Here is a 25,000-nt window from a genome sequence, read left to right on the forward strand (position 1 = left end):
AGGGGTCATTCTTAAGGAATTGGGACAAAATTCAAGTTTTAGTGTAAAGAGCGACGTATTGACGAGGGGGTGAACCCGCTCATATACGTAATAAAAACATACGAATATAGAAGTTTGTTACGTAAGTTAATTCATAAGTTAAGTATATTTTACACTATTTAAAACTTTCGTAAAAAATTAAAAATTCTAGTTGCCTTTTTAAGTAATAAAAAAATTGGAGGGGTAAAAGGCCTCCTTCCCCGCTCCTTTTCTCAAAATCTTTTGATTAGAAGTATGAGAAAGCCATTTAGTAACAAAAAATAAATATGCAAATTTAGTTTTAATTATTTATATGCGGCCAGCTAAAATCAATACTTGCATTAGTTCAAAATCATCCAGAAATTAAATTAAAAAAACAAGTTTTTTCTAACTGAAAGTAAGGAGCGACATTAAAACTTAATGCGAACAAAAATTACTCCGTATATGAAAGGGACTTTTCCTCCTCAACGCCCCGCTCTTTACATTTAATTTTTTTTTTTACTGTTTTAAAAAGTAGAGTTAAGAGAGAGAGTCAAACTTTAGCGTAAAGAGCGGGGCGTTGAGGAGGAAAAGCCCCTTTCATATACGGAGTAATTTCTGTTCGTTTTAAGTTTTATTGTCGCTCCTTACTTTCGGTAAAAAAAACTATTTTTTTTATTTAATTTCATACCGAGAGCGAAAGTCATCGTAATTCACTCTTTAAAGTCTCAAAACTACGCAGTTAAAGTGGAAAAAATGGTATGCGACCCGTATCGGATAAAATCTTTGTGTGTGCGGATGGTGTGAAGGTGCTACACCACGGCCATTACCCAACTTCGGACAACGATGTATGTCTAGATAATAGACATTATTTTGGTCTGGAAACAATTCAATAGATGGAAGGAGGGATCCACTTCTTATAGGTGGGGGGTTCTTCTTCTCCCCATCTCAGCAGTGTTTTATATTTTTTTTTAGCAAGGTATAGTTTTTGTTGTTTTATGTCAGTGGTTTTTGTAAAACAAATTGTTTATAAATTGTTTTTAAATGGCCCCGTGCCAGCGGCCGGGGGTGGGAGATCCAGCCTTCAGACGGCCACATCCAGCGGCAGCCCTGCCCTTCGAGGGGGAAATTTCCCATTTTAAGTACTATTTAAATGTGATAAGTGGTTTAAAAAAAAATTCTGGTGCATTTTATTGTAAAAAAAATTATTATCCTTTAAACTTATTTTTGTTTTGCATTTTATTTTAAATATAAAAGATGTATTGCTCTTTAAATTTATCGTTCTTGAACACAGGGAATTGTTATTATGAGTTATTCAATGGACAGTTGTATTATACAGTTTGTTGTATTTTGACATTGGGAGTAGTATGTACCAATTTAAACCCTAGCAACAGCAGTAACAGCCAAATACAAAGAAAAGAATTTTATAAGAAAGCGGCTTCTTCAAGTAGGTGGTATCTTCTTTACACTTTTACTGCCGATGATTGGACGACTTGTAAACAGTTTTCTCTAGATGGCCAAACCTGCAGATTAACTCCAATAGAACTCGCCCTTTCACCAAAGAAGCATTTCGATTACAATCTAAATAAATTCATTAATAATCAACAAATTGCCAATGATGAAAAATTGATTTTGCTTCAAAATACAATTTGACGAATCACCAAACCTTAAACCCTGCCGTGAGAGACCACTCAATGTGAATGACATTAATCAAAAAAAGAAAATGATTTAAAATTCATCGCCACCATCATCACCACCGCCGCCACCATCGCTAGAAAAAGAAAACTTGTCTAAACTTTGACAAGTGTTGCAGACTTAATGCCTCAATTCTATGGTGAGTAATGCAAATGACTCTTGACTTATCTCACTGAAAGTGAATATGTTCAAATTGATGCTTGTGGGAAATTATAATCCATGGCAAGACCTACATTCTATTTGATTTGTTATCAGGTTTGACAACAAATCATAAAAGATTTGTATTATTTGATAGTCATTTGCGCAAATTTTCAAGCTTCCCCAAAAGTCTTATTGGAAATAACCATGTTTGAAAATGATTACAAAAATCATTACAAAAGAAGATTTTAAATCATTTTCGGAAAATGATAGCACGCCATGTGGCAACGATAATTTGACGAGAGTGGACTCAAGCGAATGCTTCTTAATATCACTGCATCACACCCACTCGTTACTACGCAAAAAGGCATTGGACACTTCATGTTTACATTCAAAATGGTTGAAGTTTTGAAACATTTTAATGAGAATATCGATGAAGTGGGAAATTTAAGTTCACCCACAACACTTGCCCAAGTCACTGGAGTTGACAAGAAGCTAGCGGCAGAGCACTTACAGAATGAATCAAGTTACACCATACATCATAATCATAGAGTTCGTGGTAGTCACTATAGAAAAGCTAAGACTTCTTTCCCATTACAAATATTTCAAGCAGACCTTCTTACGATAGAGGAGATTCAACGGCGTAACAATGAGCCATACAAGTACAGTCTAGTTCCAATCAGTGTTTTATGTTGCTATGAATATGTCATTCCAGTGCAATCAAAGCGAGGGGAAGAAGTTGCTAAAGTTATTGAAACCATTCTTGAACGGGATTGTTATAAGAAGATTCAAAGGGATCGGGTGGTGAATTTGTTAATCCACACGTAAAGAAGGTTCTATTTAAATAAAATACAATCCTCTATCACAGTCATAGTCCAATACAGGCAACATTGGCTGAACGATTAATAAGAACCATTCGACATTTAATTTCAAGATATTGTACACTGAAAAATACAGTTGCTTTTATTCAGGATTTGGATAAAATCATGTTGATTTATAATCAACGTCATCATCGATCAAAATCCAACTCTACCCTTATGGAAATTCATAGAGGATATGGCAATACACTTGAAACTTTTCTTAAACGATATTCCAATAAAGGGGGGAGGGAATTGAAAAAGAAGAAATTCAATGTTGATGATACTTTTTGAATCAAATCAATCAAACTACTAATATTTTTGAAAGTATAACTACTTTTGGTCCACTAAACCTTTTGAAGTCTCCAGAATATTAGACGCTACACCCATTGCGTATCGTCTACGTGGCATGAAAGATGATGGGATTCTTCGCGGTTTTTATGACTATGAATTACAAAAAGTCAAAAACACTGGAAAGTATCAGAATGAAAAGATTCATTCAGACTCACAGGGGCAAGAGACAGTTGCTTGTTCGTTGGCAAGGAACCAAATCTGGTTTTGATTCGTTGATATCTGCTGAAAACGTACACAATGGCCAATGATTTCTATTTCACGTCTATGTCCAACGTTTTGGATTCCATTTACAATTTATTTGAGTGAAACGAGTGATTTTTGAACAAAACTCTCCCCGATCATCAAATTCAACGAGGGAAAGTACGAAGCTTCTCTTGTCGATTTTATTCTCAAAAATACACATGATATCCTGAGAAAATATCGGATATATGAGATAAAAGTTAGACCATTCGTTTGGTCACTCCGTGTCGACCATGAATGAACAGAAGCACTTAAATCTGAACACTGAAGTAAAAAGAATTTGGTTGTATGACTGATTTGTGTCGCACAATGAAAAGAAAAATCACTGCTCGTAAGAATGGTGCATTCCAATTTAATTATTCAATGGAACACGGCAACATTTACATTAGCCTACCCATTGAATATGAAGTAATTCATCTTAGCGATAATCGCAGATATGATCTTGGCTTTAAGCAGAATATAATCAATCGTGAAAATGCTGGATCTGTAAGTAGGATGGATTGTGTTATTTTTGTAGACTATCCACCCGTTTTCTCCTTGGGCAGTTGCATATTTCTTTATAAGTCCTTTGTCGAAACATCGAGATTTGGCAATAACAATATCCTCCTCCTATGTATTCTTGAACAAAAAACCACCCATGATCATATTCATCACGATAATATAAAGCATCTTCAGTATGTTCCTGTAAACACTTCGTATTTGCAACTCTTTCAGTTAACATTAAGAAGTGAATCAGGTGATCTTTAAGCAATAACAAAAGGTTTGTCTGTGATTACGTGTCATTTTCAACCCATTCAACAGCAATGAGATGGCTAATAGAAAAAATAAATTTTTCTTGTCCGATATTGATTTCTTTGCTACTACTCTCAGGTCACAACAGTTGTGTCACGGAATGGACTATTGCAAAAGTCATTTGTAAATGTCGGGCAATAGTCTTGGCAATTGGTTTGCTAAGCTGTTTTGCTCTGTAATACCCCTGGGTAAAAAAAATATATTGCTCAGATTGCCACGGATTTTACATCCTCTACACTACAAGATTGGGTGGCTGGTAAAGATTTTAAAGAAATTTCTTCAAAAAGTCTCAGGTCCAGTGATAAACAGTGATAATTTGAAATTTCCAGAGTTGAAGCTATTAAGTATCTGAGAGTATGTGTAGATAATGTTTCAAGCTTTGAAAAGCCTCAAAGGATAAAAACAGCCAAAATCACATGTAATGTTGTTATTATCGACAAAAAAAAAATATCTTTCCTGTTCCCATTCTTTGTAAAATGTATTTTTCAGTTACCCGTATTTTTCTATTGTTGTTCAGTTTTGTGTACTACGTTTAATATTCTCCTCCAGTTTCTTCGATTTTTAATATTAATAAAATAAGGATTTATGCAAATTAACGTGGAAGTACATAAGTTATAAGTCTTCTCTGGTTTCTTCGAGTTTTAAAATTAATAAAATTAGGATTTTGGCAAATCAACGTAGAAGTACATAAGTTATAAAAAATTGTGAGTACATTAAAATTATTTACCACTGTGTGGTTTATTTTTTTTTTAATGCTGTTCAGTTGATGCATACGACGAAATATATTTTGCTAATATGTCTGTTGTTACAATACGAGATAGATTGATGATATTAAGGTGCCAGTATCATCTTCGGCACGCTCAGAATTGGCCTTTTACGCCAAGGGTCTCAAAGTCAGTCGATACTTCTGAACAGTGCTTAAGGGTTGCTTACCCTCACGCTTTTAAAAATAATATTAAAAAATATTATGTCATATTTGGTCGTTGTTTATTTTCCAGATCAGAGCTTTTCCCCCTTTTGAATGGTTTCAGGTAAATTTAATTGTTTTAAGTTTTTTCAAATCTTCTTGAGAACATAGTTTATTTATCTCTTAGACAAAAAAGATTTACAATCAAACAGTTCGTGGTAACGAACTGTAGTAAAGAGCGACCCAGCACAATAGTAACCATAACTCTAAAAAATGGAATTTTGATATCAATAGCTACATCAAAAGAATCGCATTTTAATGCTGATTTTAAACATATAAGTTTATTACTACATAGCTCTGTGAGTGTTTGAACATGCTAATAATTTTTTTCTAACTTTTTAGTCTTTCGGCTGTTTTGCTAAGGAAGTTGTTGTACATTTTGCCACACAGGAATATTAGAGCTTAATTGCTAGGTTTCTTTTATGCATTTTATCTTTAGTTTTTTTACTAATAAATTGGTTCTTCAAAAGATAAAAATCGGTACAAAACCAGACATTTTCAAAGTATTCTTTGTTTTTCTACGCTTATTTAACTGAGATATTTTTTTTTCATAATCGTAACGTTTATATTTTCCTCACACTTTAAAGGTTTAAATCGCTTAAAGACTTTTTTAATTACTTAAAAGGAAATTTTATTAGTTAAGAAAAAGACAGCTAAACAGTTCAATTCCATGATCTGAAAATAATAAAGCATACTAAACAAATGATTGCTAAGCGAAACTAATTAACATTGATAAAAAATATTTACCATTAAGAAACTATAACCACTCCAAAGTTCCATCCAGTTGAGTGGGCAATCTGGTACTTCTGCTGACTGACTATGGACTGTTATTACATTTCTAGTGGCTTCACACACCGAACATCTTAAAAATGACAGAAAAATACTGAGATTGTTTCTTTAATATGGACGTTATAATCCAATCCAATATTAGGTAAATACTGCGTTCAAATTTAATTATCTTTTTCACTGATTTTGCACATTAAAACGGAATTATATATACATATTTGTATTTACACATTGAGAAACATCCAAAAACTCAGCAAATATGGTTTACATAGAGAATGAAGTATTTTTGTCTGAAGCAAGTGATCTAACTCTAAAACCGTTTAATTTGTAAATGCGGTGAATATTAATTTTTCCAACGTGTTTTTACAAACAATTCATGATAAGAAACTTAAAGAGTTTATGAGTCTTATTTCCTACTTTTGGTTATATTTTTAAGAACTAGCTAAGAATTACATGAGAATTTAAAATAAAGAATATGGTGTAATACCAGATCAACAAGAAGGGCCAAAAACTAAAATCAATGCTATAGTATCTTTTTAAAATGCTTACTAATGTTCACATATATAAATATAAATTAAACTTTGTGCTGAGTATTCCAGTACATTTTTCTACTACACTCCCTTTTCTGTGAATGCTTCGATATTTATGGAACTTCCAATTAATTAATAAAAATTGCTGTGAAGATAATGTTCAAGCCATAATCAAACAGTTTGTCATAACGAACTGTAAGTAAGGAGCGAACCGGCTCAATAGTAAAACGAAACTCTTTAAAATGGATCTGATGTCAATAGATAAATCAAAAGAATTGGATTTTTATGTTGATTTTAAATATATTGGGCTCATCAAGTTTAGTCCCACCCATCAAAAATTACAAGCATGAAAAAATTTGCCTTTTTCAAAAAAAAGGGAAGCACCCCCTTAAAAGTCATAGAGTTTTAATGAAAATCACACCATCACAGCGTATCAGTGAACCATATTGTAGAGGTTTCAAGCTCCTATCTGCACAAATGTGGAATTTTGTATTTTTTGCCAGAAGAAAGATCACGGATGTATGTTTATTTTTTTCCCAGGGGTAATCGTATCGAAACAGCAGTCCTAGAATTTCGTGAGAAGGCTCATTAGAACGTAAATTAAAAGTTTTAGTGCCCTTTTTAAGTAACCAAAATTGGAGGGCAACTAGGCCCCCATCTACGCTTATTTTTCTCAAAGCCACCGCATAAAATTTTGAGGTAGCCATTAGGTTCAGCATAGTCGAAATATCTAATAACTAAGTCTTTGAGGACGACTTAATCCCCCACAGTCTCAGGGGGAAGGGCTGAAAATTATTAACTGCGTCCATTGTTTACATATAGCATTGGTTATAGGTAAGTATACAGACGTTTTCAGCGGGGGTTTGGGGGGGGGTTGGAGGGATAGGGTTACGGGGAGGCTCTTTCCATAGAAGAATTTTCCATGGGGAAAGATAATTTCTGCTTAGGAGGAACTGGATATCCCAGCATGATATAAAAAAGCATCAGAAATCAAATTTAAAAAAGAATAAGTTTTTTTCAACTGAAAGTAAGGAGTTATATCAAAATTAAAACGAACAGAAATTATTATGTATATGAAGAAGCTCGTCCCCTCGTCAATACCTCACTGTTTACGCTAAATTATTTTTAGTAATTTCAAAAGAGTTATTTATTCTAATCACACGGCCCTTGTGATTCAGGGGTCCTATTTAACGAATTGGAACAAAATTTAAACTTTAGCCTAAAGAGTGAGGTATTGACGAGTGGGCGAACCCCTCATTTTACCTATATGAGGAAAATAGCCCACTAGTCAGTACCTTGCTCTTTAGGTTAAAGTGCGGGTTTTGTAAAATAATGGCCGATGTAAGCAATAATTTGTTTGTGTTATTTTCCGGCCAATCTTAGCATTTAATTTTACCTTAAGCTGCTTCATAAGAATAATTTTTATGTCATAATGAACCAAAGATATTGTAGATGTTTCGGCTTGCAGTTGTTATTAAACATAAAAAACAAGTTTTTTCAAACCAAAAGTAAGGAATAACATCAAAACTGAAAACGAACATAAATTATTACGAATATCCTTAAAGATCTTTTGTTTAATTCATTTCAGTCATTTGAGAATTGCTCAACTTGTGACTCTCATTTTCATAAAAGTGGTTTCAACCTCTTTGGCCGTTTTGTTACAATGCCTTACAGAATTAGTGCCGCAAATATCACTAATTTAAGTTGCGTGGGAAAATCTTTCCATGGAGAAATTTCCTGTGGAGGAAGGGATTTTCCATGGAAGGGGAACTGGATTTTCCGACATTATTTAAAAAAAAAAGATCAGCAATTAAATAAAAAACAAGTTTTTGAAAGTAAGAAGCAATATTGAAACTTAAAACGAACAGAAAATATTACGTATAAGAGATGGGTTGCCTCTCCTCAGTATCTCACTCTCACTATTTAACTGTAGTAAGGAGCGATCCGGCTCAATAGTAACCAAAACTCTAAAAAATTAAATTTTGATATCAACAGCTACATCAAAAGAATCGAATTTTAATGCTGATTTTAAATATATAAGTTTCATCAAGTTTAGTCTTAGCCATCAAAAGTTACGAGCCTGAGAAAATTTGCCTTATTTAGGAAAATAGGGGGAAACACCCCCTAAAAGTCGTAGGATCTTAACGAAAATGACACCATCAGATTTAGCGTACCAGATAACTCTACTGTATAAGTTTCAAGCTCCTATCTACAAAAATGTGGAATTTTGCATTTTTTGCCAGAAGACAAATCACGGGTGCGTGTTTATTTGTTAGTTTTTTTTTGTTTTTTTTTTGTTTTTTGTTTTTTTTTTTTTTTCCCCAGGGGTCATCGTATCGACCAAGTGGTCCTAGAATGTCGCAAGAGGGCTCATTCTAACGGAAATGAAAAGTTCTAGTGCCCTTTTTAAGTGACCAAAAAAATTGGAGGGCATCTAGGCCCCCTCCCACGCTCATTTTTTTCCCAAAGTCAACGGATCAAAATTTTGAGATGGCCATTTTGTTTAGCATAGTCAAAAATCATAATAACTATGTTTTTGGGGATGACTTACTCCCCCACAGTCCCTGGGGGAGGGGTTGCAAGTTACAAACTTCAACCAGTGTTTACATATAATAATGGTTATTGGGAAGTGTACAGACGTTTTCAGGGGGATTTTTTTGGTTTTGGGGGTAGGGTTGAGGGAGGGGGATATGTGGGAGTATCTTTCCTTGGAGAAATATGCCATGGGGGAAAAAATTCAATGAAAAGGGCGCAGGACGAATCTGGTCACGTTAGAAAAAAACGTCAAATTAAGAGCTTAATATACAATGCTGGGTGTTCGGAGCCTCTCCATTATGGAGTATAATTTGAAAATAACACAACTATACGAGCAATAAAACATATAAACCACAACCATAACTCAACTAACGAAAGAACTGCTAAGAGATAACACAACTATAAAGCGAAAACAGGTGAAAACTAACGGGAAAATAAACGAACTAAGAGGTGGAAGGGCCCAGAGAAAAAATATAATCCTTTTTCAATTTTGAGCCTAACTTCCGCAAAGGAGTAATAATGTCAGAAGCCCCGAAATACCGAATTATTTTCTTTTCAAACAGTTCGTGGTAAGGAACTGTAGTAAGGGGCGACCCGGCTCTATAGTAAACGAAACTCTAAAAAACGGATGCGGAATTTTGATGCTAAAAGATACATCAAAAGAATCGAATTTTTACGCTGATTCTAAATATATAAGTTTCAATTAATTTAGTCATCAAAAGTTACGAGCCTGAGAAAATTTGCCCTATTTTGGAAAAAAGGGGGAAACATCCCCTAAAAGTCATAGAATCTTAACGAAAATCACATTATCTCGTTCGGTATATCAGAGAACTCCTTAGGAAAAATTTCAAGCTCCTGTCTAAAAAATGTGGAATTTTGTATTTTTTGCCAGAAGACAAATCACGGGTGCGTGTTTATTTGTTTGTTTGTTTTTTTGTTTTTTTTCCTAGGAGTCATCTTATCAACCAAGTGGTCCTAGAATGTCGCGAGAGGGCTCATTCTAACGGAAATGAAAAGTTCTAGTGACCAAAAAAATTGGAGGGCAAATAGGCCCCCTCCCATGCTCATTTTTTTCCAAAAGTCAACAGATTAAAATTTTAAGATAGCCATTTTGTTCAGCATAGTCGAAAACCATAATAACTATGTCTTTGGGAATGACTTACTCCCCCACAATCCCTGAGGGAGAGGCTGCAAGTTACAAACTTTGACCAGTGTTTACATATAGTAATGGTTATTGGGAAGTGTACAGACGTTTTCATGGGGATTTTTTGGTTTGGGGGTGGAGTTGATGGGAGAGGGCTTTGTGGGAGGATCTTTCCTTTGAGGAATATGTCATGGGGGAAGAAAAATTCAATGAAAAGGGCGCAGGATTTTCTAGCAATACTATAAAAAAAAAACAATGAAAAAATAAACATGAAAACGTTTTTTCAAATGAAAGTAAGGAATAGCATTGAAATTTAAAACGAACAGAGATTATTACGCATATGAGGGGTTCTAAAAATACTTCAGCATAAAGAGCGAGGTATTTAGGAGGAGATAAATACCTCGCTCTTTATGCTAAAATATTTTTAGTGATTTCAACTATTTATTCTACGGCCTTTTTGATTCAGGGGTCATTCTTAAAGAATTGGGACAAAACTTACGATTTAGTGTAAAGAGCGAGGTATTAACGAAGGTACAAACCCCCTCGTACACATAATAAAAATATAAGAATATAGAAGTTTGTTACGTAAGTTAATTCTTAAGTTACGTATATTTTTTACTAATAAAAACGTTCGTTGAATATTAAAAGTTCTAGTAGCCTTTTTAAGTAACCGAAAAATTGGAGGGCAGCTAGGCCTCCTTCCCCACCCCTTATTTCTCAAAATCGTCTGATCAAAACTAAGAGAAAGCCATTTAGCCAAAAAAAAAAAAATTAATATACTCATTTCATTTCAATAATTTATGTGCGGAGATCCAAAATCAAACATGCATTAATTCAAAAACGTTCAGAAATTAAATAAAAAAAACTAGTTTTTTTAACTGAAAGTAAGGAGCGACATTAAAACTTAAAATGAACAGAAATTACTCCGTATATAAAATGGGTTGTCCCCTCCGCAGTCCCACGCTCTTTACGCTAAAGTTTTTAATTGTTTTAAAAAGTAGAATTGTGGCAAAGAGTCAAACTTTAGCGTAAAGAGCGAGGGACTGCGGAGGGGACAACCCATTTCATATACGGAGTAATTTCTGTTCGTTTTAAGTTTTAATGTCGCCCCTTACTTTCAGTTAAAAAAACTAGTTTTTTTTTTTTTTATTTAATAACTTTTAAGAGGCTATTAGTCTAATTAAATGGCGTTTGCGATTTAGGAGTTATTCTTAAACAACTGAATCAAAAATCAAACTTAGGTTATTATAAAATTTAGGTGAAATCAAATTTCGTTTTAATTAATCATGTACAGTGGGCAAAATTCAAAACCTTCATTAATCCAGAAACGTTGAGAAATTAAATGAAAAACCGTTTTTTTTAACTGAAAGTAAGGAATGACATTAAAACTCAAAATGAACAGAAATTATTCCGTATATGAAAGGGGTCGTCCCCTCCTCAGCGCCCCACTTTTTATGCTAAACTTTGACTCTTTGACATAATTCTACTTTTTAAAACAATAAAGAAATTTAGCGTAAAGATTGGGGTGTTGAGGAGAGGTCTTCCCCTTTCATATAAGGAATAATTTCTGTTTGTTTTAAGTTTAATGTCACTTCTTACTTTCAATTAAAAATAACTTGTTTTTTTTATTTAATACAATCAAGATATGTATTGTTTACTATTATAAATCAAGGTAGGAAATTAATTTAGGAGGAAATTCATAACTAAGGATTTGTTTTGTACACGTTTGGAGCGACAAATCAATTTTTATTATTTTTTTCGTTCTCTCAGTACAGACAAAAAAGAGTCGAGTTTGTAACACAAAACTGAATTTAAATTAGGTTATAATTTAGATTAGCCTATTATGTTTGGATAAAGATGCCCTTGATAGTGTCAATTAGGTGACGGAGAAGTGTTGACACGAATAACAGAATAGACCTGATCAACAAGACAATTTTTTCCGTTCTTGTAAAATCTGAAACCTACTTGGACATAATTATTTTTTACAAATATGGCTTAAAATTAGAGCAAACTTGAATCATTTGAACTACCTAATCATGGTTCCCACAAAACCACTCGTCATCTTTGTTTTTACTTCACAGAGAGCACAACAGTTATCCAGTAACTTTCTAACTTTCTAAGTAACTTTCTAAGCATGTAATCATTTCTGTTTTGAATTAAATGAAAAAAAAAGGTATTATCGCTTTTGTGATATATATCGCATGTCAAGTATCTAGAAGTGTCTCGTACTGTTTGCATCTGTTCCAGATTTATAATATATTCGCAAGACACTGGAAATTAACACACCAAAAACACTGAAAACTTTAGCTGAAACAGTGAGACTTTTTAAGAGCAAAAAAAGATTTTGTTGAACAAATCATAATAAAAATCTGATTGTTTTTGGTTTATGCCCAATAATCTTTAGCAATGGAAAAAGGGAGGAAGCAAAGAAAAGAAAACCAAAAAGATGAACTATCTAGAAACAGAGAAATAAGACATAAACAACCACACAAAATACAAAAAAAACACAAACTTATTCAAATTTGAGTCTTCTTTCGTTTTTCTTTTTTTGTGTGACATTTATGCGTTTTCTACAGCAGAGTTAAATGAGAGCTTCCCAACCATTTCTATAGATTTCAATTGTTTGTGGAGTAGCTGTTAAAGACTTTTTTTTCGAAATTTGAATTCATTTTATTAGAATTTGGTACAGCCGCATATGTACAGCAATGTCCATAGTGGCTGGGTGTTTTTTTTTTATCTTTGTCATAAGTTTGTTTAAGTTAGCTATTTTTCTCCCCCGGGAAAAAAACACTTTAAAATAAGGAAATCTGGGATACCTGTGGTGCAAAAGAGTTCATGATTGTCGGTTGAACTGGAAAGAGACAAAGTATGGGAAATTCAGCTTGGCTAATAAAGCAGTTCAAAGTTTCATAACGACTTGCAAAATCGGTTTTACTTTAATAAAGATGAATAACAAAAACAAACCTTGAGACATAGTTTTTTATTTCGTCTCCTTCAATATTTGTGAATCTTGTCGACCTTCTCTGACCATTTTCGGTGCTTAACCAATAGCTATAATCGTTCCTTGAAGCATAATTGCAGGTTTCACTTGAATTTCTGCTGGAGCAGAAAATAAATGGCATCGGGTTGAAGACTTGGAGACAACTAGATGGCTGCCCTATATCATACCATTCTTAAGAAAAGAGAAGTTGGTCAATTATGAGTGTTCTATTTTAAATAGTTGCACCATAACCAACAGCCAACCAATGCGAAAAAAGAGATTGCAACATGCAACAAAGCTTCTCTCTATTCATTGGGAATTTTGCCAATTGAAAGGTTTAGCCAACTTGCTTAGTTCCAAGAGAAAAAGGTTTATGTTTGCTACGATAAAGTACCAAGGACAATGAAAAGGAAATCTGACTATTTCATTTGTTTAAATATGAACCTGCACAAATAAGGAATCAGGAATTAAATTTTAATGGGAGAGAAATCCATACGCAATTACGCAGCTTTTAACGGTCGTGGGTGCCAAATTGAAGGGGAAAAAAGTGTTGGTAAACGAAAATCCGCAACAACGCATGAACAAAACAACGAGCTAAAAACAGATGAAACCAAATGGCTCATGACGGTGTAATATTTGTCTGAAGGTTTAGTTGTATTTGGGTTTTACAGATCGTCATTGTTTGAATTTAAAGAGGAAAAGCGTCATTAAATTCATGTTGTTAGTTTTCATTATTTATTTTCATCGTTGAACGTGGCAACACTGACGTAAAAATGGTATTGCCTTAAAAAGTGCATAGTTTTTAAACAACTGAAGAAAAATCTAAAAAAATTGTAGTTTTAGGCCTATTATACTTGGCAGAATTTATTTCAGGCAAAATAGACCCAATGAGGGTGCAGGGTGTAAAAAATACTTTGTTCTGTTGTTTATTTTACTTTAAATGCTTAATAATCACACTACAGGATAATAGAGAGAGATAAAATCATTTTATCTTGGCCTAAAAAGACATTCAAATGTGTAAAAATCCCTATTTTAACATTTGCGAGAAAAATTATTGTCACATTATGTTTTTCTTATGGATGGACGCATAGATATCTACATTCAATGTTTGACGTGCTTGGTTTAGCATAGACCAGCTTAAATTAGGAGGAGGATTATCTTAACTGGATAATTAATAGTTATACGATTCTTTTAAAAATGTTTAAAAAAAGAACGATGGAAAAAACACAAAATTTTACTATGTATTTTGACGAAAAATGTAGACTATTAGACTATTTTCAAAATTATATTATATAATTATTATACAAATATAGAGACTATTTTATAGTCTATATTTCCAAAATTCTATTTTAATAGAATTATTTCAAAATTCGATTATCAAATTATAATAGAAATATAGACTAATTACAAGAAATTATAGACTATTTTCAAATTTTTTTTTTTGGATTATTTCAAAATTTTGTCCTGCTTATAATATTCTCATAATATGCTCATCATATAATATGCTCATAATATTCTATTATGAGCAGACGGAAAACGATGGACAAGAACAAACACCCAATCTAGACTGAAACTATAAAAGACGTTTAGGGTGGTTTTAACCCAACTACACTGAGCAGGATTAACTAAATAGCAGAGAGAAAGAGAGATGTCCCAAACCCCTAAGCCAACCTATAGAGGCCCCTATTTAGTAGCCTTCTGTAATAATCTGGTATAAACATATTTAAGACAGGTCCTGAAACGAAAATTTTTAATTTTATGTCCTTGGTACTTAAAGTTTCTGTTTTCTATTTATTTTATTCAATTACAACAGTAAATTAAAACCAGACAGATCAAGACGTGAACACAAGCTAAGTGAGAAGAAATGACATTGAACAGAAAAGTGTGATCTTACCAAGATCTTGGTCCTGTGATAAATGATCACCTACAAAATGGGAAAGAGAGAACCCATCCCACATCTTTTTGGTTCCAATAGGACATTCTGGAATCTGCCGAGACTGTGAATGTCGAGTGATAAAGTAGGATAGCTTCTTCAAGTGTGTTTGAACTCCGTCTTGACCCAAGGTCCCCTTTGACCCTAGAAGAAAGGATAAAAGGCTTTTGCCTAGAAAATCCACTGCCCAAAAAAGGCCACAAGAAAATGGCCTTTAGTTAGAGTCACTAAATGAGAGGATAGATAAAGCATTCCCCCGAGATTTTGAAAAATACCATTTTTTAGTCATAAAAAAACATAAAAAAAAATACTTGACTCCGAATTGCATTTTCATGAATTGTTGCCCCTACCTTTAAAAAAAAATCGTTGTGAAATTTGAGGGAAGGTCTTTCAACATTATTGCTAAACGTAATTGTCAAAAGTACTAATACGAACAGCTAGTTGAAGCATCAGGTCATCCAAAGCTAACATAACATAGCTGGGCAGGCTCTCCGTCCACTCCAGTCTATTTATGTCATATCTTCTTATATCTCCTATCATGAACTTCCAATTCCTTGAAAGCCGTTCTTGCAATCTCATCCCATTTCGGGATGATACGCTTTGCCCTTGGATAAATTTTCCTTTCAGACATAATTAATTCTTTAAAGTATAATATCATGAGCCATTGAAAATGGCTCATGATATTATACTTATGAATATATAAAAAATATCAAAAATAAAACTGTTAAAATAAAAATATTAAAGACAGAAAAAAAAAGCATCGAACGGTCTAAAATTCAAAAATATACTGAAGATAATAAAAGTTAATCTTTGGTAAAATTCTAGAGGATGAACTTTTCACCGTCTTAAAAAGTAATAGAGTTAGGAAACTGAACCTCTAAGGAATGAACCTCGAGGCAAAACTAAACCTCGGAGGCAAAACCTTACGCCGAAAAGGTGTTTTTATCTCCAGTCTTTACTCTTTCTCCTTTTCTAAGGCTGAAGATACTGCAAAGAACTCCTGTATTAACTTTGGGGAAAAATATTGTCGATTATGATTTACTCTACATTTTCTTTAAATTTTAAACACAATTAAAGGATTTAAACGAATTTAAGCAATACTGTCTATTTTTTGTAATTCAGGACTACTTTTTCTTAATTCTTTGAATTACATAGTAAAGACATGAAAACCTTTCTTGGACCTTCTTTGTGCTGTAATTTTGTTTCTGAAAGATTTGCTTTATCACACTAATTCTTTCTATGTTCATTAAAGGTCAGTGTCCTTCTTAAGAGGCAGGGGTAAATATATCTACCTTAAAGGACCAACCTAAGACAGAATTTAGAACCCGAATCTATTCCTTCAAGTTTTTTTTACAAATCTATTGTAAAAAATCTATTCCAATTTTCCAATCTATTCCGAATCTATTCCAATTTTTAAGACATGTAAAAACATATCTCCTAAGATTTTACCGGCACTTTTATTTTAGAGGATCAAAATACTTAGCAACTGCAAGTATGCAACTTGTAATTGTGACATTTCTATGTATAGCCTTCGTAACAAATAAAAGAAAAAAAGTGATATGCTTATTCCATGCAAGTGATATTTTTATGCTTTAAATTACTCTTCTAATGTTAATACTGTGAAATTATTTGTGCTATTTGAAGAAAAATCATTAGACAATCTGAAAAAAGACGAGATTATAATTATTACAGCACCATCATCTTAAAAATTTATTAGGGTTCAGTTGATATGTTTCAATCATCTATAAACAATAAGATAATTAGAAAAACAGGGAAGGATCAAAACGGATGGGGTAAATACTCAGACAGTAAGGATAAAAAAAACGCTTTGACTTTTAGTTTGGTCTCCAACATACACTTCAGATTAAAATATACGCTTCAGAACCATGAATAACCTGGTGTACTTCTAATAAAATCATAAAACAAATAAAAGAAAAAACGGAAAGCCAAAAAAGAGCCTCCCCATTATAACAGAAATAGACAGCTGCTTGGAACCACAAGTATCTCAAAGTTTTTCTTTATCTTCCACTGTGGAAAAAAAATTGATTTCTGGTAAATAATTTTGGTTTATCAGATACTATTTCAAACTTGTTACCTCAGCTGGGTAGCGTGTCATCCCTTTATGCTTGGGAAGCCCAGGTTCAAATCCTACAACCGTCAAATATTTCTGAAATCATAACTATTGTTTCATAATGATGCTTACTTACCAATTTACTGACTCCAAAAGAATATTTTGCAGCTGTTGAACTGTGTAACATGATGCGTAGGCATAGTAGAGTTCATTATGGCTTTGTGGAACAAAGCGTAGAACCACTCTTATCTATACGATGCAGCAAAGCGTAGAACGCTCAGTATTTGTTGTATACAAATAGAGTGTATAAATTGTTACGCAGCAGAGACATAATCCGTGCTCAGTTTTTATTGATCCTCAATAGTACATTGGGAAGTTGCCGTTACCGCGTTTGTTCATAGTTTATTGACCCTCAAGGAAGGCTTGAAAAGATACCAAGGAACTTGGTATCCATAAAGTACAGCCCCACTCACTGCTCGAAAAAAATTGTCCTCGTACGTAAATCTTCAGATTATACTGTGATTATACTGTGATAATGAGAAATGTGATAATGTGATAATGAGATGTAATAATGTGATAATGTGATAATGTGATAATTTGACCCTCAAGGAAGGCTTGAAAAGATACCAAGGAACTTGGTATCCATAAAGTACAGCCCCACTCACTGCTCGAAAAAAATTGTCCTCGTACATAAATCTTCAGATTATAGATATTTGTCACAAGAATTATTTCCAAAAGTTATTTCTAGAAGTATTTAGAGTTTATATTTGATTAAATGTGGGTGTAGGGACAGTTAGACTTGGTGTTAAGACTAGCTGAGTGATGTAGAGTTTTTGTGGCTCTTCTAATAACTTTGATTTACACCAATCGTTTTTGTATCAGAAAAGGAGAGTATTGCAAGACTAAGAAATTTATCCACAGGTCAAATTGAAAAACTGAAACATATGGTGATACATTTCACAAATACTTTAATCTTATTCTTTAGCCTACTGAAGTGAAAATAATATATTAGAAGGAAAGCATGTTCTCTAAGAAGAGTTATTTGAAACTGTGGCAATCTTCCTACTTTAACTAAAGAGAATCATATCTTTAATATAGAACAAAATTTTTCCGAATAAATTTGAGTTGAATGACTCAAAATTCCGATTACAAATAATTTTTTCACGGCTTTTCAAAGTTCAAGTCGTCTTTGAACAGATACTTCTAATCTTCCAGCCTTTCAACTCCTTCAACCTTTCAAATGTATTAAAACAAAGCAATAAAATTGGTTTAACCACACAGTAAAGTACGGTAGTCGACAGTGTCAATTTGTTACGACCAGGTTTCACATTCTGATATAAGATGTTAAAATAGGCTTTATTGTAGGACGTAATGACACTAGGACGTCACTTTCTGTGCTTCTAATAAAAATTGGTTGGAGCCTGTGTAAACATCAAGTCTCACAAAAAGCAGGAAAAAATCACGTGCTTTTTGGGATTCAGTTGAACAGCACTTCCAAATTATCCCTGGGGTAAATGCAATCAATCAGAAAAAAGGAAGAGATTGATATAATTATTGAGCTAAAATCATGCTTTTCTGTAGACGTCTCTACTTAAAAAAAAATAAATTAAAAATCAGTTCTTAAAAATATCAAACGAAATTTCAGGTAACCACCTTTAAACTTATATTATAATTACATTCTTTAAATCTAAAACGACAGCTTTTTTTTAATTTTTGACTGTCTTTTTGTAATATTAAGCAAAAATTATAGTGGGCAATTCATAGCTTAACTCTAACCATGATTCAGCTATTACCAAAATTCTAGAAAAAAAGGCCAAAACAAATATACCTTTAGCACCTCTTGGGCCGGAAGCACCCTGCCTTCCTCGATGACCCATTTCACCTTTGAATCCAATTTCTCCTATTTGGCCAAATTCCCCGTGACTGCCTCTTTCTCCATCTTCACCTCGTTCACCCGGAAGACCTATTTTCCCATTTAAGCCTCTTGAACCTTGGGGACCTAGAAATGAAATACTGAGTGTAAGCAGCTTAGCCTGGTTACTTTCTTTCTCCTATACCTCGTACAGTCAAGATTATTCCGTCCTATTATGCTCTTCCGTCTTTTAGAAAGACACTTATTTACTGAGATATATGTCTATGATACAGAAGAAAGTAGTAAGGTAGGTGAATAAAACTTTTATTAGTCAACTTACCTATCCATTTAGGTGGTTTATTATTCCAGTTGGACCTTCGTGGATGTAATGCTAGGGAAGTAGGTTGCTAATTTTGGTACCCACTAAAACTGAAGCAATCTAAAATCGGGGATGTTGGTAGCTAATTTTGGTACACCGAAAACTCAGTAAAGTAAAATACATAATATGATAGTACATTCAAAGACTACTGAAGGGACCATTACATTTAAACAACCAACACAAACAATATCTCTAGTTGCTGGGGTCTAAAATTGCAGAGAAAACTTCCAAGAGTCCGCTGACTTCCAAAAATTTCACACCAGGTGGGAGGGACTGAGACACGCAATTGTCCCCCTATATCTGAAAAAAATTGCTTCGTATCTTCAATTAACTGAAAAGAAAGCCCCTATCAGAGAGTATAAGGAATAACTTTTTCTGTCTCATATTTATAAAAAATAAAAATTAAAAAATTAGAATTTTGTCCTAATTCATTAAGAACGACTCCTGAAACCCAAGGGCCGTTTAATTTGAACAATAAATAATTTTTTTTAAATGCCAAAAAACTTTAGCGTGAACAGCGAGGTGTTGTGGAGGGGGCAACCCCGTCATATACGTAATAATTTCTGTTCGTTTTAGGTTTTAGTGCTGCTCCTTACTTTCAGCTGAAAAACTTTTTATAAGCTTTTCAAATATTTTTATGGTACTTGTTATTTACCAAGTGCCATATAGCGATCGCAATTTCTGTCGGTCTGTCTGTCTGTCGGTTCCAGTTTTGCTAGTTTGGGCTTTTCCAGATAAGCTAGGACGATGAAAGCTGGAAAACGTATCAGGGACCAGACCAAATTAAATTAGAAATACTCTCTTTCCCGATTCAACTATATGGAGGGAGTGGAGGGACGGTTAATTCGTAAAAATTAGAAAAAATGAGGGATTTTTCACTTACGAACAGTGGTATCTTAATGAAATTTGATATTTAGGAGGATTTTGTGCTCCAGAGCTCTTATCTTAAATTCTCATAAGATCCAATTACATTGAGCGGAGTTGGATGGGGAAATAAGAAATATTTGAAAACGCTTAGAGTAGAGAGATCAGGATGAAACTTCGTAGGAAGAACAAGCACAAGTCCTAGATACGTGATTGAAATAGCCAGGCTGGATCCGCTCTCTTTAGAGGAGTTGGGGGTGGGGATTTTCAGTGTTTTAGCGAGTTCAGTGCTTCTGAACGTGCTAGGACGATGAGAATTGGTAGGCGTGTCAATGACCTGCACAAACTAACTTGATAACAGTCTTTACCTCGATTCAACCATCTGGGGGGGGGGGCAGGAGGGGTGGAAAATCGTGAAAACTGAGGTATCTTTATCTTATGAATAGGTGATCGGATCTAAATGAAACTTGATATATAGAAAGATCTTATGTCTCAGACGCTCCATTTTCAATTCGAATTGGGTTCGGGGACATGGGAGATTGGAGACGGGAAACGTAAATCTTGGAAACCGAAAATCTTGGAAAACGCTTAGAGTGGAGAGATCGGGATGAAACTTGATGGGAAGAATAAGCACAAGTTCTAGATATGTGATTGAAATGACTGGACTGGATCCACTCTATTTGGGCGATTTGAGGGGGGCTGTTCATTCGGAAAAATTGAAAAAAATGAGGTATTTTTAACTTACCAACGGCTGACCAGATCTTACTGAAATTTTATATTTAAAAAGATCTTGTGTCTTAGAGGTCTTATTTTGAATCCTGACCGTATCTGGTGATGTTGGGGGTGTTGGAGGGGTAAATGTGAAATCTTGGAAAATACTTAGAGTACAGAAATCGGGATGAGACTTGATGGGGAGAATACGCACTAGTCCTAGATACGTAGTCAATACAACCGGACTGAATCAGCTCTCTTTGGGGGAGTTAGGGAGGTCCAGTGCTTTGGCGAGTTTGGTGCTTCTGGACGTTGTAGGACGATGGAAATTGGTAGGCTTGTCAGGGACTGGCTCAAATTGACTTCATAACAGTTGTTTTCTCTGATTCGAACAACTGGGGGGGGGGGAGGGGGCTGAAGGGAGAGAAAAATTAGAAAAAATGAGGTATTTTTAACTTATGAGCGGGTGATCTGATCTTAATGAATTTTGATGTTTAGAAGGACGTCGTGTCTCAGAGCTCTTATTTCAAATCCCGACTGGCATTAAGCCTGTGATTTTCCTTCTAAATCAATCTATTGATTCTTAGAATTTCGCTATAGCTCATGCTCTATAAGCTCTTGGCTCTTCCGACCTCGTCACAAGCGCCATAAAAGCTCTTAGCTCTTTTTTTAGGAGCTTTTTAAAAGTATTCAAAATGCAAAGTGCGAAGAGCAAATTGTTGAGGAGGGGGCAACACCCTCCATATACGCAATAATTTCTGTTTTTTATGTTTTAATGTTTCTCCTTACTTTCAGTTGAGAAAACTTGCTTTTTTTTATGTAATAGTGCTTTATTTAATGGTGCTTGCTTAAAGTATGCAGCTCGTTTTATTTGGCGTTTTACGGACATTTTGGGAACCTTGTCAACCAGTGAAACCGCAAGCAATTGTTTCTTCTGCAGAATACAGGAAAAGAGTTGCTCCAACAATCTCATTAATACAAATTTTTAATTCGGAGTAAAATGTTAATATAAATTAATCTTTTGCTGGTAATTCTAAAAAACGATTCATGCTGCTTTGTGCCTTACCTCCGATTAATTTTTCGTGGACTCACTCGCATTGGTCTCTGGAATATTCACGTATTTATTGCAAAGCTGATTCTGTGCATACTAAAAACGATACCTTTACAAGAATATTTTGTTGACTATTATTGTTATTACTGAAACGATTACGGTAAAAGAATAAGGGTAATCATATCCCTATTAATTATATAAATTACCTGGTACTCCGATATCTCCTTCATCTCCTCGAATGCCCTTGTCGTTATCGCTAGGTGACCCAGTATTGCCTTTCATACCCTAAATAAGTTTTTGCATTAAAAGACATAAGTTAAATAAACTTCGGATAGTCTAAGTAAATATGCATTTCTGTTTTTCTAAGGGGATCTATGAGCAAAACAAAAAAATTTTAGTTATTGCTGGTGGATGTTTTTGGGTAAGTAGCTTAAGTTCAAATCCAATGTTATTGGAAAATTTGAATATTTTTCAATGGTTAAGAAAATAATAATAAAAAAAAATATTTTAAAGCAGATAATATTTTTATTTCCAGTGCAGTTCTGAAACTATTGTGTTCAAACCAAAAAAACAGAGTATTTCAGCTTTAAGCGTGAAAGTATTTATTTCCTGAAAAATAGAAAAACTTTACACTGAAGAGCAAAAAAGCAACAATACTCCTCAGTTCCGAAAATCTGTTTCGAACAAAATAATTTGATAATTTATCATAACAAAAAAATATATATATATATAAACAAAATAAATTAAAAAAAATCAAAACATCATAAGAAAACTCTAGTTCCCGTATATATTGACTAGGAAAACAATCCCACCCAGTACAATGAAACTTAAAAAGCAATTAAATTATGTGGTAAAAAGAGAGTTGAAGGCTAGCACCTCAAGAAAAAGAATTTTTTACCTCAAAACTTAAAAAGCAATTAAAAATTTATGATGAATAGCAGTTCAAGCCCATTATCTTCAGGAAAAGAATATTTTTGACTTTGGTGGTTAAAAAGAACTTCGTTATAAGGCAAAAATAGGTTGAAAAACAAAATCTACAGGAAAAGAACATATTTGACTTTTGAGCAAGGAAGTACTTTGTGATGAGCATAATTTCTTGTTTTACTTTCTCTGCTTATTTTCAAATTATCTTATCTACTCAAAATAACACTAATCATGAACATATTTTCTCTTGAAAATGGCTCCGTATTTTTTTTTTTTGGAAAATCGGTGATTGGGGTTGTCCTGGCAAAAAAAACAAACAATCTATGAAGGTCACGAGAAAATTTATTAAGAGCCTTTATTTTGGAAAAGAAATTTATATGAGTGACGTCATATTTATGAGCACATTTCAAGAGCATAAATGCGTCATTTCCACCTCAGGAGTGGTCGTATCGTTTTAGTATGTATGACGCATGCAAATTTATTTTATATTTTGTTTTATGCTTCTTGTAAATTTTTTATAATTGGTAAGGTGGAGCACCTATCGTAAGCTTTTTAATGGTGCTAGGTGTAATATTTGAAATCCATGCCAACTAGTAAAAGTCTTCAAAAATAACATTCAAAATAAGATCAGCTCTATCCGTGTTGGAATCCCGCAAGGCAATGAAACCTAAAGGCCAAACTAGAAAAATTCTACAATTCACGGGATTGGAGGTGGGTTTTAAACAATGTGCCTTATCGGGTTCTAGAGCCAATTATAATTTTAAAGCCCTTCACCCTGGTCTGGAAACCCTATATGTATAACACGACCCCAAAAGTTAATGAAAAATTAATGAATTTAAGGGATAAATTGTTTTGGGGAGTTTACTGCTGCACCCAGGTATTTTGGGATCTATTTCGACGGACCTAATTGTCTGGTTTGGGTGTCTTATGGAGAATGGCGTTCAAGCCTGAAAGAAAATGACTTAAATTTGTCAAGTATTATTACTTTTTTCTGTTTTTCGGACTTGTTTCTTGTATATAGCCGTAGGCTTTCAAACATGCGTATCTATGCAGGTATACTAGACTGAGTATAAATTACTTTAAATATTGTCAATACGTGTTAGATATAATTTTAGATGGCTGTCAATGCTCTATACATTAGACAAAACCTGTTGACACTGAAGCCCAGAACTCCGTTCCAAGTGTTCAAATAAAATCATTTCTAATACCTTGAATTAAAAAAGGAAAATCTTAAAGTGAATATAATAAAAAAATAAAATCCTTCCCTTATATAAAAAATCTTTTGATACATACTTTGTTTCCAGGTAAACCTATGCCTCCAGCTGATCCAACAAATCCGTTTAAACCTCTTTGGCCCTTATTTCCAGACACTCCTCGCCGACCTTGGGGTCCAATATCACCTCCTTCACCTTTATCTCCCTTGTATCCTTTCAAAGAATAGCCTTCTTCACCTTTTATTCCTGAAAAACCTTGAGGTCCTCTAGGTCCAGTGTCTCCCAGAGATCCCTTTCTACCAAGATCCCCTCGGTTACCTGTATTACCTTGCCTTCCGGGTGGACCTTTAGGCCCAATCTGATAGTTTTTAACACCTATAAAATATATGAGATCAGCAAGTTCATTCTTTCAATAATGGAGGATCAAAAAAAAAAAATATATATATACCATAATTGGCTTTTTTGTCATTTCAGAAGTGATAATTTATGAATTCCTCGATAAGATTTCCAAAACAAAGTTGAAAACCATTATACGAATAAAAAGAAGCCCAGAAGTAGTAAACTTCTTCCATAACTACGTATTTTCTACTACCTAGAATGTTCTAAAGAAAGGCTTTCCATAAAAAATCTCTTTAAGGAGAGAAAAGAGTGGTATCAAAACCAAAACCACACACACATAAAGTCATAAAATCAGTCAAACTGAAAAAGAACGTAAATTTTTATGAATAATTAACATAAACCTAAAATGAATAGAAACTAGAAGGAATAATTATATTTACATTGAAAATAAAGAGCATTATAGTTACTGTATTAAGCACAAATAAATGCCCATGTATTTTGGCAGCCAGAGCGTAGAGAGACCCCTTCACAGTTTTTGTTTGGCATGTCTTCCCATGTTCCTGAGTAATTTATTAATAGTAGTTGAGTGTGAGCATAAACTAGGTATTCTCGTGGAAATTTGAGGTTGAAATATCTATAAATTTGTT

The 25,000-nt window shown here is 33.7% G+C and overlaps 1 protein-coding gene across 3 annotated transcripts in view; it reads right to left on the reverse strand.

Moving 5' to 3' along the window:
* Positions 1–25,000, reverse strand: part of LOC136027008 (collagen alpha-1(IV) chain-like) — a 200,179-nt gene that overhangs the window by 13,752 nt on the left and 161,427 nt on the right. For 2 of the 3 annotated variants that reach the window (XM_065703902.1, XM_065703900.1), the window contains exons 26-31: positions 24,094–24,389; positions 22,083–22,161; positions 18,848–19,018; positions 14,910–15,092; positions 13,000–13,207; positions 5,788–5,902 (exon numbers count right to left, since the gene is read on the reverse strand). In XM_065703902.1, the coding sequence (XP_065559974.1) occupies positions 5,788–5,902; positions 13,000–13,207; positions 14,910–15,092; positions 18,848–19,018; positions 22,083–22,161; positions 24,094–24,389 (1,052 nt within the window). The remainder of the gene's footprint in view (positions 1–5,787; positions 5,903–12,999; positions 13,208–14,909; positions 15,093–18,847; positions 19,019–22,082; positions 22,162–24,093; positions 24,390–25,000) is intronic. The other variant, XM_065703901.1, reaches the window with a different exon arrangement.

The sequence above is a fragment of the Artemia franciscana genome, chromosome 5 (assembly GCF_032884065.1).
Source record: "Artemia franciscana chromosome 5, ASM3288406v1, whole genome shotgun sequence".
Taxonomy (NCBI): Eukaryota; Metazoa; Arthropoda; class Branchiopoda; order Anostraca; family Artemiidae; genus Artemia; species Artemia franciscana.